General features: G+C 33.6%; 2 protein-coding genes across 3 annotated transcripts in view; one reads left to right on the top strand and one right to left on the bottom strand.

Annotated features, from left to right (window-relative positions):
* LOC106478110 (histone acetyltransferase type B catalytic subunit-like) overlaps positions 1–2670 on the bottom strand; it is a 36493-nt gene extending 33823 nt beyond the window's left edge. The window contains exon 1 of the mRNA XM_013938625.2: positions 2607–2670. Within this exon, the coding sequence (XP_013794079.1) occupies positions 2607–2613 (7 nt within the window). The 5' untranslated portion in view covers positions 2614–2670. The remainder of the gene's footprint in view (positions 1–2606) is intronic.
* A 51-nt stretch (positions 2671–2721) lies between these two features.
* Positions 2722–17106, top strand: part of LOC106478107 (calcium-binding mitochondrial carrier protein Aralar1-like) — a 93893-nt gene continuing 79508 nt past the window's right edge. Inside the window, exons 1-6 of one of the 2 annotated variants that reach the window (XM_022381635.1) lie at positions 2722–2840; positions 3036–3134; positions 5104–5160; positions 6036–6178; positions 8919–9034; positions 15673–15812. In XM_022381635.1, the coding sequence (XP_022237343.1) occupies positions 2799–2840; positions 3036–3134; positions 5104–5160; positions 6036–6178; positions 8919–9034; positions 15673–15812 (597 nt within the window). In that variant the 5' untranslated portion in view covers positions 2722–2798. The remainder of the gene's footprint in view (positions 2841–3035; positions 3135–5103; positions 5161–6035; positions 6179–8918; positions 9035–15672; positions 15813–17106) is intronic. The other variant, XM_022381636.1, reaches the window with a different exon arrangement.

Here is a 17106-nt window from a genome sequence, read left to right as displayed (position 1 = left end):
TATTTCATGCTTTGAAATGAAGAATATGTCTACAAAGCCATCCTGTTTGATTTAGCATCAATGAGGTCATTCATAAACGCTAAATGACTGTTCTATTTTGGGTCCAGTGAAAATACTAAGACAAGCTCTTACTACCTTCCCAAGAGCTGGATAGCAAGGCATAACCTCTCTCCACCAGTGATCCAGTCGGGTGCTGTCATTTATCCCAGGTAGGGTTGGATCTGTCTGTATTCTTGAGACTTCTCTCAAATACTGATCCAATGTAAATGGTGACTTTTTATCGGACTTTGTGAGGAAAGTGGACAGGCCAGGATATGCACTGTGCACGTGGTTAGTAAATTTTACTTTATAGATCTATTAAAGTTTATAATCAGTTCTTGTACTGTAGTTTTAAAAAATCGTTAATAATTTCTTAATTATCATTCAATGACATGACTAATCAAGACGGCAAATCAAACCTTTTCCTCCAGCCACGACCATTTGAACTTGTTCTTTGCCTTTCCTTCTATGCTACTGATATCCGCCGACCTATCTACTTGTTTGTACATTTCATTTGATCTATTATCGCTTCGGTAAACACCTTTGAATAGATAAGGCTCTTCAATTGTCTCGCTCAATAGAAAGGTACACAAAAGAATGACCACATTTTCTAAAGTACGTTTTCGAGATAAAATCTCGTTCACATGACATGAAGTTTGCATTATAAGCATACAAGGTCTCGTACACACCAGCAAGCATTGCGAGACTACAAAATGGCGGCGCCCTGTTGCCGAATGTAAACAAACCGTGCGATTGCATAAATGCTTATTTATGGCATGGAACACCAAAATCCGATAAATAATTTTAAAAAATGTGTTTCTCAGGAAGAAATATCCGGATTTCCGGAAGACTTTCATCATAAATTAACAGCTGACATCATAATCTCATTGTAAAGGTTCTCACTAACTTCACCAGTACCAGTTAGTGGTCTGTAACAAATTCACACTACAAGTCTTTTCCCTTTTCTGTACTGTAGCAGGGTGTTTTGGAGAATCCCAGCACTTGGCAACAGATTGTGTATTAGCACAACTTCACAGTTCCAAACATATGTCTCCCATTACCAAAATACCAAATTACTGCACACCAAACAACAAATGAAAAAGTTAACAGTACTATTACATGCTGAGTTCTTACGGTTTATTTCAAGGCATCCATTCTTTTAGTAGTTGTAATCAGACTGTAAAAAGAATGTCATGACTTATAAACATTTTTCACAAACAACGGGTAAATGTTGAGCATCAAAAACCAGAGCATCAGTTGGTGGGTGCTTGGTGAATACATGTTAATGACATATCAAACAATAGTCCTATTTATGCTCTTCATTCTCCTGATTGTTTTTTTTTGCATTCAGAAACATTTTGTATTTGAAAGCACACAAACAAAACTTTAAAACCCTTAATAAATACTTATTTTTCATTGAATTTGAAAAAAAAACCAAGCCATACAATAAACATTGTGGTCATTATTTGATAATTTAGAAGCTCATACATATATGTCTATATAATTTTAATCAACAGCATATCAAAAAAAAAAGAGGAATTGGAAGTGAATGCAGAAGACACATTGCTTTGACACTAGTCAATCATGAAACCAATGTGAATACAAAATCTCTCCTTTATTTTAATAGGTAAATATGCAATTGCATAGCTGATTTTTAAAATTTGGTTGTTGACAGTTTTCATTTCATTTATCAATATAATATACATTCATACATACAGGTTTTAAATTGAAGTATTTTATAAGGATTATATTTTATCCCACCTTGTTACAAGTTTCATGCAACATCTCAGGTTACCAGGTAAAGCAATTTTATTAGCATTGTTTCAATTAGAAATTAGCATGGTGCAAAATGTCAATTTATAGGTACAATTATTAATTCGTTTTCGTTAATTATTAAATTCATAATTCAAGTTGCAGTGTAAATCTATTAATATTTTACTGTGGAATCCAATTGTGTGTAATTGTCTTATTCTTTCTGCTATTTACAATTCAATAAAATCCTCTACTGTAAGCACTAACAGTGGATAGCTAGTGTAAATTCTAATATTCATAGTTATATTAATTACTCAGTAAATTAGGACATTCACACTTCCGTCTTTACTTTAGATGTTTAGTAAAAAATAAAACTTATTAAAAGCTCAACTTTAAAACTAAAAATTAGGCTGCTGCAATACCAAAATTAAAATGTAATTCCACTTTGAATTTGATGGCAATGTTACTGCTATACTTTGCTGAATATAATAATACCTATTAATATCATAGTAAATAAGAGATTATTCTAATATTAGTAAAACTAAAAGTAATGGTACTAGTAGTAGCCTGGGTATGAAAAAGGCCTTGTTCTTTCTTCTAAGCTCTATGAAAATGAAATGTTAGGCTTAGTTAACATTTCTTTATCCACTCTTTATATTACACACACAAAAACAATAAATTTCCAATGGGATAAAGTAACCACATTTAATTATTAATTCAAGAACAATAGTGCAAGTCCACGTTTTTTGTCAGTAACAGAATTACATTTTGAATGATAAAAAGTAGAAAACAAGATAAACTTCACAGTCACTTACCCGCCATTTTTACAAGTCTTCGCGCTCCTATTCAGATAAATTCTCGCATTCAGCCTATAGGGTTTGTTATGGGCCAATCATATACTTCAAGGCAAGAACCAATAGTAAAGCCTTTCTTATCACCTCTCGAACGTTAGCAAATAACATACGAGTTTTGAATCAGAATGTTAGTACACACTTTTATTTCACGTCATGGATGCAGTGAGGGTTGACATAACGTCGATAGAGGAAAAGGTTTGAAAGCGTATTAAAAGTTAAACCCTTAGTAATGATATTTGTTTATATATGTATATTGCATGATGGTGTAATTTTGCATTTACCCAGAAAATTGGCATTATTTTCTTTGTAACAGCTTCTTATTACTTAATGTTCTTTTGTTGAGTCTTCTTAACTTTTTTAGCTTAAGCCTTTTTCTCGTATCACTACTAGACTACCAACGCTCAGTCCCACTCCCAGCCCAGCATGCAGAGCTTCCTGATACCCGATTTGTTAATTAAAAATGCAGATTGTCAACAAATAGACGTTGAGGTATGCAATAATTGCTTTTTAATTTTATGGTTTGATTTTGAATAATGTAATTGTAAGTGTTGTGGTTTAAGATACAGGAGTCAAGATTTGAATTATAGTATTGATTGAATATTATCTTTCTGAAATTTAATTTTTAGTTCTACCAACTTTGAGTTTAACTTTCAATGTTTAATTTTTTAAAGAAAGTCACGTCGCAAACTTAAAGTTAAACTTGCATTGTTTCAACATAGTTAAGCTAAACATTATTGTATAGTTTGTTGTTATTCTTCATGATGTTGTTAAATTAAAAGTTAGGGATTTATAGTTCTACTCAAAAGTTGCTTTTTTTTTCATTATTTACTTATTCTGCTGTGCTCTCACAGTCTTAGTGGAGAAAGTAAATATTCAATATATTCTGGAGTAATCTTCGTGAAATTTAAACCAGATTTGACCAGACCATTTAAAACTTCAAAAGTGCTTGATTATTTGTACTAATTCGAAACCTCTATAAAGTGCATGATTTTTTATACTATTTCAGGGGATGGACAGTGCTTGAAATTCATAATAATTTTTTGAAATAAAATTAGAAAAACTCTTGAAAATGTATATTATCAAACCATTGTTTTAACTATGTGCTGTACAAATATTTTTAGTGTAACATTGTTAAATAGAAAAAAAATTGAAACTTGCAAGACTCTCACAAAATAAATTATGAAGTTTTTGGTCAAACTTGTTAAAATTTAGATTTTTAGTTTACATGACTTTGATTTGCATTTATTGTCAGTAAAACACTCAACAATTAAAAAATAGTACATTTTTATAGGTTATAACTGCTTATTAAAAACCACAAAAATGAATGCTTATAAAAACTTATGAATCAAAGCAAAGAGTAATATTTAAAAGTATTTCCACCACAAAATATGCCATATCTAGTGCCAATGAGGCCTCTTTCTCAAATTACCAGGGCTATTCATTCTGGCTGAGATACAACAGAGAGTAGTGTCTAGGTACTATTTATATCATCATCAGTTGCATGAATAAGTGTTATGGTGTGAACTAGATTAATGAAGTGAAGTGTTAAATTTTTTTGTTCAAGTCATGTAAGTATTAGAATGAGGGTAAGGATTAAGAATATAAAGACATAGCTAACTAACAATTTTGATATTATTTAATGTTGTTAAATTGCTATAATTTGAAATAGGAATGTACACAACTTTGACTTTTCATTTTTTCGCATACAGATATTACTTTATGTTTAAATAATTAATGTTTCATAAGTAAACTTTACCAATTTCATAACTACATAGCATTTACTCATAGCTTATTAAAAACCCAAACCCATTTGAAATATACAAAAGGATATTAGTTGAGAAACTTTGATGTTTCAACATAACAAATCTACAAGTCCACTTTATAATTGTTTCATTTCTTTTTTCAAACAATGGAAGTATTAAATGTATAAAACCATTCATATGTGATGTCACAGTGCTTTCCAGCACAATGTAGGCAAATCTTTAATTTTTTTCTTACTGAATATTGATGTGAATGCTCATAATGATAATGACACAAAAATTACATTTTCAAGAGTAACATACATTTTATATGTATATATATGTACATTGCCAACAACTTGTAAAGTCCATTTATCATAGATGAATGCACTGCTAAGTAAATCTCACAATTTTTAAACTCCTTTGCAAGTCACAGCAATAGCCCACAGACACTGTCGAGGTCAGAGTATTTTACTTACACGGACTATGACCTTGATATTTCAGTTCCTATGGATTGAAGACTTTTATTGAAACAAAACATCATGCTACATTAACAGCTTGAATGAAACTGTATTCCACGAATAGCATTAATATTATTGTTAAGGAATATTTCCATTAATATAGTATTTTATGATGTTTTGTATCTAAGACTAAGAATAACGGATTGAAAGCTCTATAAAATGTAACTTGTTGACAAATTGTTATGTATTATATTCCAGAGAGTTTCTGTAGTAAAAAGAGCTGATCCTGACAGACTGAGAGAAATTTTTGAAAAGGTAAGCTTGGTTTTAGTTTATGTAGGTGAATTTTAATAGAAAATAACTGTTACAGTATGTTTGGAAGATAAAACCAAATTTCAACCATCTCCTGTGTCCACTGTTTCAGAATAATGAAATGCTTTGAGTATGAGAATAATGACAAATTTCACTACCTAGTACCCCACTATATTAGGGTTTTTTGGTGACTTGAGTATAATATTTTCACCAGCATAATTATGTTTATTAAAAGTGTTAAACTCGTTATCAGACCTTTACATTAGATTGGAGCTATCTAACTGACTTTCCTAACTGTCTCAATTTGAAAATGGTTGTATTATATAGTCATTTAATATTTGTAACTAAGAAAATCATTTAAATTAAGCTTGTATATTACATGAGTTTGTCTGAAATGTGTGAGAAAATATTTATTAAACTCCAGATTGGCAAGTCAGTATTCTTAAACTTTTGTTACCCGATTTTCTTTTTTTATTGCTAATGCTTATACTGGCTTTTTTTTGTACAACAGAATAATATTACTTGAGATTTTAAACCTAATATTTGATCTTTTATGTATTAACTTGCCAATATTAACAGCTAATGTCTTTATCATTGCAATGTTACTCATTCTAGCAATTCATGCTCCATATGTCATTGTTGTATATAACAATGATTTTTTTCATGATTAAATCATTGTTCTAAATTGACTTGATGATAGTCACTGATGAAATATTTATAAGTAGTTACCCCTACTGTGGTTGTTAGGTGACTGTCTCATTTTTGTTACAGTACATAGTGTTACTGACAAGTCACAGAATATGAAATGACTTTAAATCTGTCCAGGATATTAAAAAGTGTACATATATATATATATATATATATATATTTGTTTCCAGTATGCTAGTGTAGAAAAAAATGGGGATAAATTTATGACACCTGAAGATTTTGTACGAAGATTCTTAGGTCTGTTTCAAGATTCCAATTACAACCGTGAGTCTGTTCAGCTTATTTCAAGTGTGTTGGATACATCCAAAGATGGGTAGGTTGTCCATAAACTTTTTTAGTACAAACTGTTGCAAGTAGTGATAGGTTAAGGTAAATTAAGTTATGTTAGAGGACAACAACATAGATGTGTGAGTAGACATTGAATCTATATATTGTATGAAATTATCCATTTTATATGTAGAACAGAGTTTTTACTTATCTACTAAATCATTATTAAATTGTTTTCTAAAGTTATGATTTTTTTAGACTTGAGGACTCTTAACTCTTTCCATACAGTGTTGGTTGATGTGACTGACCTTGTAACCACAAAGTAACCATTAGGGTTTCCATGCTATAACTTTTAGTATGGTATATTTATCTTTGCAAGTCTTTTTTGTACACAAAAAATTAGTTTTTGAAATTAATTGTGTTTACTAAAGATTTGTCCATGAATATATGAAGTCAAATTGTTGACTGCTTTGAATGCAAAATGATTTTCATATTAAGGTTAGAAATACATTTCTTCATCTGAAAATTGTCAAATTTCAGTTGTGTAATCTCTAAAATAAATTAGTTTGTTTCAGTAAAACTTGATATTTTTATGTTATTCCCTCTACCCTAATACATTTGACCGAATTGGTAACCACCATAAAAAGAATACCAAATATATCTAAATTCCCTTTTTTTTTCTTTCTAGAATGACTGCAGATTGTAGTAGAAAGCTACAGTTTTTTATTGTAAATAGCTAAAGGCTTGTAACGGTTTACTCCTGCTTGTACTTTATTTTATTGCCCTTTGAAGGGTATCTAAATAATCCCCACATACAAGTTGTAAATCACTCAGTAAATGCATAACTCACATTAATGTTTTGAGTAATGTAATATACAAGCTGCTTGCAAGCATATGTTGTAATGAAGAATTATTTTTATCTTACTTAATAAAATCGTATCTAACCTTATAAGTTTCTAATTTTTATATCTTAGTTACTTTTATAACAATAAATGATATATATATATGTATATGAAAAACAAGAAAATAGTACTTACATTGATCTTGTTTTTTGCTGTTGGTTGCAGATGAAATTAAGCCTACTTTTATAGTGATGGTACTAGTACACTATATAATTTTTATTTCAACCAATTTTTTATCCATTGGTTCTACACGGAGGGTTTCTTCTCTCCTTGGTGGTTCTTTTCACCTGGATTGTGGATGACCAAGGTCAACATTTTAGAAACCTTTTTACAAATTCCAATTACCCATATATTCCAGACATTTTCTTTGTTTTGTCCATCGAGATCTTGTCTTCCATGGAGTGGTCTCTCTACCCTTAGATATTTCATTGGGTTTGCTCACAATTGAGCACACCTCTCATCCATACTTTCTCATCTCTCAACACCAAACTTTCCCTCTTTTGTCCCCAATTCCTCACTGTTTGGCCCTGGCAGTCAGTGCTTTCAACCATGACTGGTCTCACCTTTTTTGTCCTGTTAGTGGTGCCTCTTCGGCCTGCAATCTTGATTTCCTCTGCTTTGTCAATTGGCATCCAGGCCCCATCTTCTTCTACCTCATTCCCATACACATTCATCTCCCATTATCTTCATCTGTTTTTTTTTTTTTCTCTATTGGGATTCTGACTCCCTCCAGTAGCTGTTTTTCAGTAACTGCATATAGTGTTTTTGAGAAGGGTAAGTACATTTTATTTTTCATCACCCTTTTCTCTTTCATAGGATCCCACCAAGGTATGCTTGTTTTCCAAGATCCCCATCAAACTAGGGGGTAATGGAAAGCACTCAAACCATCTGTCCTGATTCTACCAGTGTCCACTGTTGAGACAGGGTGTTCTGAAAGATCACTAGAGGTATCCTCATGGTATTAAAATTACTCAATTGCCAGATCCAGATCGTATTCCATGGACTATTATGGGAAAAGGTGGAACCAGGGAAGTGATTGTTCACTTCTTTGGCTAGCAAATGCCAGCTTTTAAAAATAGGGTTTTGCAGTCACCCATAGCATTTTCTCCGATAAGAGTCCTTTTTGGCAGGTGTCAGATGGGGATCTGGGCACTTCTTCTGATCTCCCCGATGCAAATTGCCCCTCCTCCTCCTTCTTCAAGTGGATCATGGAAGACCCTTGCCACTTACCAGTTCCTAGCTGCTGAGGTTGTGGATCTTGGAGGGTTACTCACTGATTTTGTACATCTGTGGCTCATTGACCAGTTGTGTGCAGTTGGTAGGGGGTCATGATAAAATTCTAGCCATCCCAGTTGCTTCTGTTCCCTTTGGGTAACGAGTATACCCCAATGAAGACAAGATGCTGTGTCTCACAGGTGTGCCTCTGTGGAGCCCCCTGCCATTGGGTGTCACATGGGATTTACCTTCACGCATTTTCTGAAGGGGGCTCATCTAGGTTTAATGTCTACACTAGCACCTTCACCATTTCAATGTGAGGTTCTAGCTATTATGTGTGAGAAGGTGAGGTAAGGAAAATCTTAACTTTTGCAAAACCCTGATGTTTTTTTTTATTTACTAATTCAGTTATTGTTCTAGAAAAAAATTAAACTGTAACCTTACTAACTGGCCTTACAATTTTTCAAGTGTTCTTGGAAGCACATTTCCTTCTCTTTTATTAATGATTTTAGATTTGTGTTTAACAAAGATCTCGTGCTTAGAAGTTTTTTTTTTGTTGTGTGTGTGTGTGTGTATATATGTGCTACTTTCAGGTTTTGTAAATTTACTGAACGATCTGTGTAGAAGAATAATATTTATGTCCATTTATATTATTATTTTGTGTTGTAGCCTTATATCTTTCATGGAATTCCAAGCTTTTGAAGGGTTGTTATGCCAGCCTGATGCTCTATATCAGGCAGCTTTTCAACTTTTTGACACCACAGGCTCTGGATTTGTCACTCATGGTGAGTAACAAAGTTATCTTAGAGTTAAAATTATATATCGAATTGCTAATCTAAAATTGTAACAGACATTTTATGATATATTAAAAAATTCACAGTTAAAATATTAATTATCTAAATTTGTATGAATAAAACGTGGTCAAAATTTTAATTACATTTATTAGTTGTCTGAGAGTGAGAAATGTGGTTGGTCAGCTTTTCAAATGAAAGAAAAACTATAGTAAACATTCTTCTAGTGGATTAATGTCATGCCTCCATTTCCTTTCTTTTAGAGAGCTGTTTTTCTAATTTTCCTTTTCATTGGACTGTAGTATGAAGTAGCTGAATTTTTGCATTACTTATGATAATTTTAAGGTGAATTTTGTAGATTGATAAAGAAATATCTTGTGATCATAATGTTTTACAATGTTATGATTTATTTTGACATGCTTTAAAGTAATATAAAATTTGGACAAAAAACCTTCTTCTCTAATCTGTTTGTATCTGAAATTGTCTAAATATTCTATTCGTTCTGTTTTTTGTTATTAAGTTACATTTTATATACATCGCCAATGTAGAAACTATATCACATGTAGTTTGGAATGAGATTTTTTATATAAGCTTCATGACTTTAAAATCTTGTACATTTAACTTTTATCCACACATTTATATGAAGTTTATAATGGAATCACATTTTAGTCCTAAGTTAATGGTGGTTTCATTCCAGCTATGTTTTGATCTTGTTTTATAGATTGTTGAATCATTTGACTATCACACTGTATCATGGAATTCATTTATTTGAAAACAGTGGTCTACATGCTGTCACCTGTATGAGATCATGCATGGAACTATAGTATTCCTCTTTACAGCAACCTGTTTTTAATCATTGGTTCAGCTGATTGTGAGAGGATGCGTAGGGTTAAAGAAACTTGATTCATGAAGACTAAGACCAGAGTTGAATTTAAACCAGACTTCAGTACCATTAAGACTGAAAATGTGAGTGAGAAAAAATTGCTTTCTGTGGTATAGCATGAAAGTCAAATGATTCAACAAATTATAAAACCAATGCATAACTGAAATGAAATCATTAATTTAGGACTGAAATGGAACCATTTTTACTGATTAAAGTTAATATTTAATAGCTAGATTTAACTGGTGGTTGTTATAAAGTATTTTAACACTTTTGAATATTTTTATGCTTATAGCTTGATTGATTTTGAGATGAGTGAACATCTGATTTGACCCTTTCTGAAATTTCCACAAAACCATTTTCCCATATAGATTTTATGAATTTTCACACAACATTCCAATTATTTTGAATATCACTCCTTAAATAAATTTTAAAACAGATCTGTTCTTTGTGAAAAAACAGCTTTGAATAGAAACAGAAAAGGTAAAAATCTTTATTTATAAAGAAACAAGAACCTACATATATATAATTGAGAGAAACAGAAATAAAAAAGGTGCTTAATAGATGGGGACACTTCAACATTAAAGCCAGAATACTGGTTGGTTTAGGATAAATATAAGAAATAAATATAATATAAATATATAAATAAATATAAGATAAATATAAAAAAAGGTCTTAGGTGTCAGAAATGAAACAAAACATTTACAAATTGTAGCTCCATAAAGAAGCGGCCCGGCATGGCTAGGTGGTTAGGGCGCTCGACTCGCAATCTGTGGGTCACGGGTTCGAATCCCCATCACAACAAACATGTTTGGCCTTGGGGGCGTTATAAAGTGACGGTCAATCCTACTATTCGTTGGTAAAAGAGTAGCCCAAGAGTTGGCGGTGGGTGATGATGACTAGCTGCCTTCCCTACATAATAGAAGGCTATAACCTGAATAATTTGAGATGTGCAGACGATGCAGAGTTGATTGGTAGCTCACAAAACAATTTACAAGGACTAGTAGACATGGTGGTAGAGGCAAGCAACCATAAAAACTTTCAATTAACATGAAAAAGACAAGAATGTATGGTCATCAGCAAAAAAGAATATCCCGAAGTGGGAACTTTATATTGGAAATGAATTAATAAACAGGTGGAAAAATTCAAATACCTAGGTAGTATTATAAAACCAGATGTAAGAAGTGATACAGAAATTAATATACATATAGGTAGGGCAAAGACAGCTTTTCAAAAGTTAGGGAAAATATTTAAAAAAATCAAAGCATAACTGCATTGTTATGTGTACTCCATCCTTACATATGCAATGAGTGTTGGACCATCTTTCCTATCATGGAGTAGTGACTTGAAACTACAGAAATGTACTGAGAAGAGCAAGAGATACAGAGGAAGTTGTTCATAAACACCAGAGAAAAACAAATGAGTTTCCTAGGACACATAATGAGAAAGGAAGAACTTGAAAATATGGTGGTTACTGGAAAAATAAGAGGGTAAAAAAAGTTGAGGAAAGCCTGGGTTACACTACACCAGTAGCATAAGCAAATGGATGGATGTCAGTATGAATGACATTTTGAAATATACAAAAGACATGAGCTTATGGAGAACCATGGTTGCCAATGTTCAAACTGTATATGACACTTAGAGAGAGAGTCTCACACCTATATTGATGTTGTGTTTGTCTTTGTCTGTTGGGAGAAATGACAACTTTTGTGAGGTGGGTGGTGGAGTGGTTCATGTGACCTATGCCTTCTTTTCTACCTGACAGACTTCCTCCTATGCTTCTCATTCATGATGGAAGGGATTTTGTTAATTTTTTCCCATTACCTATCTTTGCTTAACCTTATACCCATGCTGTCAAGAATCTACCTGAACCTTTTTCATAATTTTGGGACTATGTTTTTCAGATTTGTTTCACTCCTTCACTTTGCAATTTATTCTCTGCTTTTTAAATTTCTGTTCAGATATGTTAGTCCTTATTCAGTTACTTTTATCACTACTTTGATGCATGCATGCCTACTCCTCTTTCTTTTGGCTAGGCTTAACTTTGTGCTGTATTGCCTCTCTTTGACTCCTAAGCTGGGAAGTCTTTTCTTTAGACATGGGGATTGGATCCTCTGTCTTTTGTTCATCTTTTTTCAGACTTAAGTTTTCCCACCTTCATCTTGCACTCTCTATCCTTTTCCATTATTTTCCTCCATTCATCTCCTTTCTGTGGTAATCCACTAATCCTTTGAGGGTTTTTTTTGTGGGTGACCCTTCTCCCATCTTCTCTACAGTGACATGTTTATGTTCCTTGGTTTTATCCCTTCATATTTGGTTGATCTATTGTTAGAGTTTATTGGGGCATGATGCCATTATTATTCAGTTCCTTTTGTCACCCTTTTCTCATGCCAATGTTCTTCCTTAGCCTCACTGGTTTACCATCTCTCCCATATTCCTTCTTTGCCTCTCTCTATCTCCTTTCCTCTACTCTTCCTACCACCACTTCCCATTCCACTGTTCCCATCTGTTCTCCCACTGCTTCTAGACTTCAGTGCTGTCAGTCTTTGCGGTGATTGTCCTATAGGCTCATGGTCCGTGAGTTCTGTTTACTTCAGTTTAAGGACCTTTGCCCTCTATTTGTGGCTGATTGTGGAGTACTGGGAGTTCTGTCAGTGAGTCTTATCCTTCATTTTTTTTCTTCTCTGCCATTGTCTTCTGTTCCCATGACTTTCGCTACTCCAAGGGAAATCTTGTCAATGGCATTATTAGTCCTAATGGCCAAAGACTATCAGATGTTTTTTTTTATCATTTTCCAAGATTTATTCATGTCTTTTCATGACTCCTGAAGAATCTGTAGCTTGGCATCTGGTCTTTGTCATTTTACATCTCGGTCAGTTTCTCAACCTCCCTAGGTTTACCATTGGGACTTTTCTCAACCTATAGTGGTTTCTTGCCCCAGGTTTTGGGATGACTGAGGTGGACTTCTCGGATGTTTTTTCTCATTTGGCTCCATCCCTATAAGCCTCTTTTCCTTCAAGAGCCATAAGTCTGGGTTGGTTGGTCAACTTGTAGAAGTCTCATCACACACCCATTTAGTTTCTCATTTATTTGGTTTTTTTCTCAGTTTACATCTCCACAGGGCCCCACCTCCTTTTCTTTTGAGGGAAATGTAGCAACTAGTTTCCCATGCCTCATTTTCTCCTTTTCTCACTGTGAGGGAGGTTCTCTCTCGTTTAGGGATTTTGGCTTCCATAGAATCCTGCGCCTTGGGTCATGCTCATTTGTGACATCTACAATTGACTCTGCATGATCACTGGTTCCTTGCCTGAGTTCCCTTGTCCTTCACCATTTTCCTTCCTCCATGTTACCCTCATGGGATGGCTACAGCAGCTCTTCCATTTATCCTATGTTTTATTGGATGTTGATTCTCATAGACTCTTTCAGGTCTTCTCATGCCTTACTCTCATTCTGGCTGCTCACTTCAGTCATCCATTGGTGGATATCATGTGGACTGCCCCACATAGTTTTGTCACACATTATCTTCATCATCTGGCCATCTCTTTTTCTTTGGGATATCAACTTCCTCCCATTGTTGTTCTACATAACTTGCCAGCTCTGAATGGGTAAGTTCTTTTTCTATATATCTTACCTTTACAATGGACCATTTCTACATCTCAGGATCCAGCTGAATGTCCAGCAGTGCCTGCCAGGATATACTTCACTTTAAATCCACACCATGCAACTTTTAAAGTCTGTAATGCTCACTGATGAGATAGGGTGTTCTACAAGACTACTTGTGTTTCTCTCATTGTATTGCTTCATAAATAAGGTCCAATCCAGGCTTTACTAACTCATGGACTGTCATGAGTAAAGCAGTGTTGGGATTGCTGTCCATCCCTCTGGTCCTAGTTTAATATACCGGGACCAGCCTGCTTTTCAAAATATTATTTTTGTTGTCACCCATTGCACCGTCTTGAGGTGTTGCATTTCTCCGGACTCTTCACTGTATCCCCCCCTCCTTTTAGTAGAGTATCAGAATCCTTGCCATTTACTAGTTCCTACCCATTTGGGTGGTGGACCATACAGACTTCCTCCTGAGTGAGTGTGACCATTTCCACTCAGTAGAGTAGGGCAGTGGTGTTCTGTTGGTGTAGATAGTGTGTACTCTCTTACAGCAGAAGAGACAAAAAATTTCTGATGCTGCGTGATTTTGGACTGGGTGAATCTGCCACATGCAGTTCACCTCGTCTGTCTGGCTTCACCTCATCCTACTGCTGCTGGATGGCAGTTGCCAGGCAGTCTGGTGTTGGATCAATGCAAGACTAGGCAACTCAAGTCCTCACACATGTGTTTGGTTGGGACCCTTCTCCTACCACAGACTGAATGAAACATTCCTGACACTGTCTGGTTTTGGACTGGAGTTGACTCACCATTTTTGCATTCTTTCTTCTTACAGTTACCTGGACGTCGGGTTCTTGTGTGTCCTAGTGTTGGTTTTGTACTCATCTGCACATGTGCCCTACCTAGGTTGCTGGAATGAAAGTTGCTTTTTTCTTCTGCTTCCTGGTATCGAGGTGAAGATGATTAGCATCCTCCTCCTCATTCAAACCAGAAGACATAACCAATGCTACCTGGTTTTGACCCACCACATACGGTCTGACATGCCCTGGCTACTCTACACCATGAAGGATGTCCATTTCCTCTTCTGGACATGCTTATCTTCTGCCCAACTTGTCAACATGTATCTTCACTATTGGTGAAAACTATATAGAAGGGGTACAGTCTCTCATGGGTGTGCACCTATACTTTCATAGTATAGGGTGTCATGCTCTATCGGTTCTCTTCTGGTGCTTTCTGAAGGGAGCTCATCTTGATATCCTTTGCTTGCTACAAAGCAGCTGTACTACATGTAAACACGTGATGTTAGGTGGGAGCCTCAAGGCTAGTGGCAAATGGAAATTGTACAAATAGATGGTGGCATGGTCTTCAATTTTGGTAAAATATTAACATTAATTTTCTTACTCGGAAGGTTGAATGCTCTATATTGGGTGTGGCATGGCAAATACATATTTTTTAACATTCTAACCATATATTTTTACAGTATTTTATATATTGTTTTTTATTGCTGTTTATAATTCATGGATGGAGGTTATTGTATCATAAGACAGCAGAAAGAGCAACCCTTAAATGAAACTGGTTCTTTTAATGAAAGAAATAACAGATTAATAGATAAGAAATGGCATGTTCTAATAAATAAATTTAACTTTTGTTCACAAATAAGTAAATTACTGTTGATCCACTCTTAAAGGTCACTGGTTTCAACAAAATCCATTAAGCATGTTTTTTGTGCTATAAAGGGCCATGAGTCAGGAATGATAGAGATTCTATGCAGATCTGCTGGTTTGTATGAAAACAATTATATGTGTAAATTAAATATCAGGTAAGTGTTCTCTAGAGCCCCTTGTAAAAATAGAAGTTCAAAATTGTACTGAAGTGGGTAATATTGTAAATATGGTAATGTGTATGTAATGTAAATACATGAAGAAGTTGTATGCATCCGAAAGATTATCTTGGGGTCTCACGTGCACATATGTATGGTTGATGGCCAATTTGATGTTGAAGAATTTGATTCTTCTCTTATTTATATATTGTAAAGTAATTTCATTGTTGTTGGTTATAAAATAGTTATTCATTAGAGGTCATCTTCTTTGAAAAGCTTGCTTAAAATTTCAACAATAAATTTTTCTGATTTAAAGTATTTTTATTATAGAGGAGTTTGAATATGTCATCAAACAAACAACTCTTCATCAGAAAATACCATTTAACTTTAACAGTGAATTTATGCGATTACATTTTGGAGAGAAAAGGAAAAGAACAAACAATTACTCAGAGTTTTCACAAGTTCTTCATGTAAGTATAACTTTCAGTAAATATTGAAAAACCTTTAAGTATAAAGTTGTTTTACTCTAGATCTTATTTAAGAACACATGAAATTTATGTTATACATGAAACTCAAGATTACAATCTAAAGACTGATTAACACACTCAGCATCAGCATCCTTTACTGTGCATGTCATGGGGTTTTAGATTCATATTCAAAATCTAATCACACAACTTTTTAATATGTTATACGAATTAGAATAGCATAAAATCATAGCTAATAATCCATATTTTAATAGTTACTTAGTTTTATAAGGCAATATTTAAAAAAATCGTGAATTTCCCCTGGTGTGGAAAGTGTGACTTTTTTTTTCTAGATATCCTCTCTTCTCTAATTTATTCCCCACCCCTCCAATAAGTACGAAATTTAATGTAAATTACTCACTAAAACCATCATTGCTCAGACAAAATATAACTTTTATAGCCTTAAATCTTATTTGGTTATAGAGCCATCAAACAGAAAAGCAAAACTCTTGTCACATCCTCTCTTTCAGGACTTGTTAACTCTTTCAGCACAGGTTCAGTCCCTAGGACTGACCTCATAACCATTTTGTGCTTGTTATAGTTTTCATGCTGTAACTTTTAAATTTGTAAACATATGTTAACAAAATTTGGTAGATTATCAGTAAACGTTACAATGCTTTCATACGCAAAATACCAATTTTTTTTATTAAGTCTCAATGTTTTTCACATGTTTGCCTATCCAACATGAAAAGTAATTTTCATTTTAAGATTAAAAATACTTTTATTCATCAGAACATTTTCAAATTTCACATGCAGAATCTTTATAATGTCCTGATAGTTACCAAATGTTTCTTTAAAAGAAACTTTATATTTATTCTGTTTTTTTCACTAACGAATCTCTGTACAGATTTCGTAGATTTGATTGATCTTGTAACCATCATAAAAACTTATGAAATAAATATAAATTATGCCTCTTTCGTACTAGAATGACAGCAATTATAACACGAAAACATAAATGTTTAGACTAAATATCTTAAATCTCATAACATTATACATTTATATATATTTTTATTATATTGACCCTTTCAGCCGTACCTGGCTAACAATACAGAAGTTACAATGACGTGGCACACATGCTCTCATTTTACCGTATCCAATATTATAAAACTGACCTTTACTCTTTACAAAGTGACCTGTCTTGGCTGTGTTTTAGTAGACTAGTATTTTGTAAAATACAGTCACATTTCTGTTATTATACATTATATATGTATATAGATTATTACTCTTTACAAATAAGTTA

Source organism: Limulus polyphemus, unplaced genomic scaffold (genome assembly GCF_000517525.1).
Source record: "Limulus polyphemus unplaced genomic scaffold, Limulus_polyphemus-2.1.2 Scaffold180, whole genome shotgun sequence".
Lineage (NCBI taxonomy): Eukaryota > Metazoa > Arthropoda > Merostomata > Xiphosura > Limulidae > Limulus > Limulus polyphemus.
Note: the sequence above shows the minus strand (reverse complement) of the source record. Positions and strands in the feature narration are given on the sequence as shown.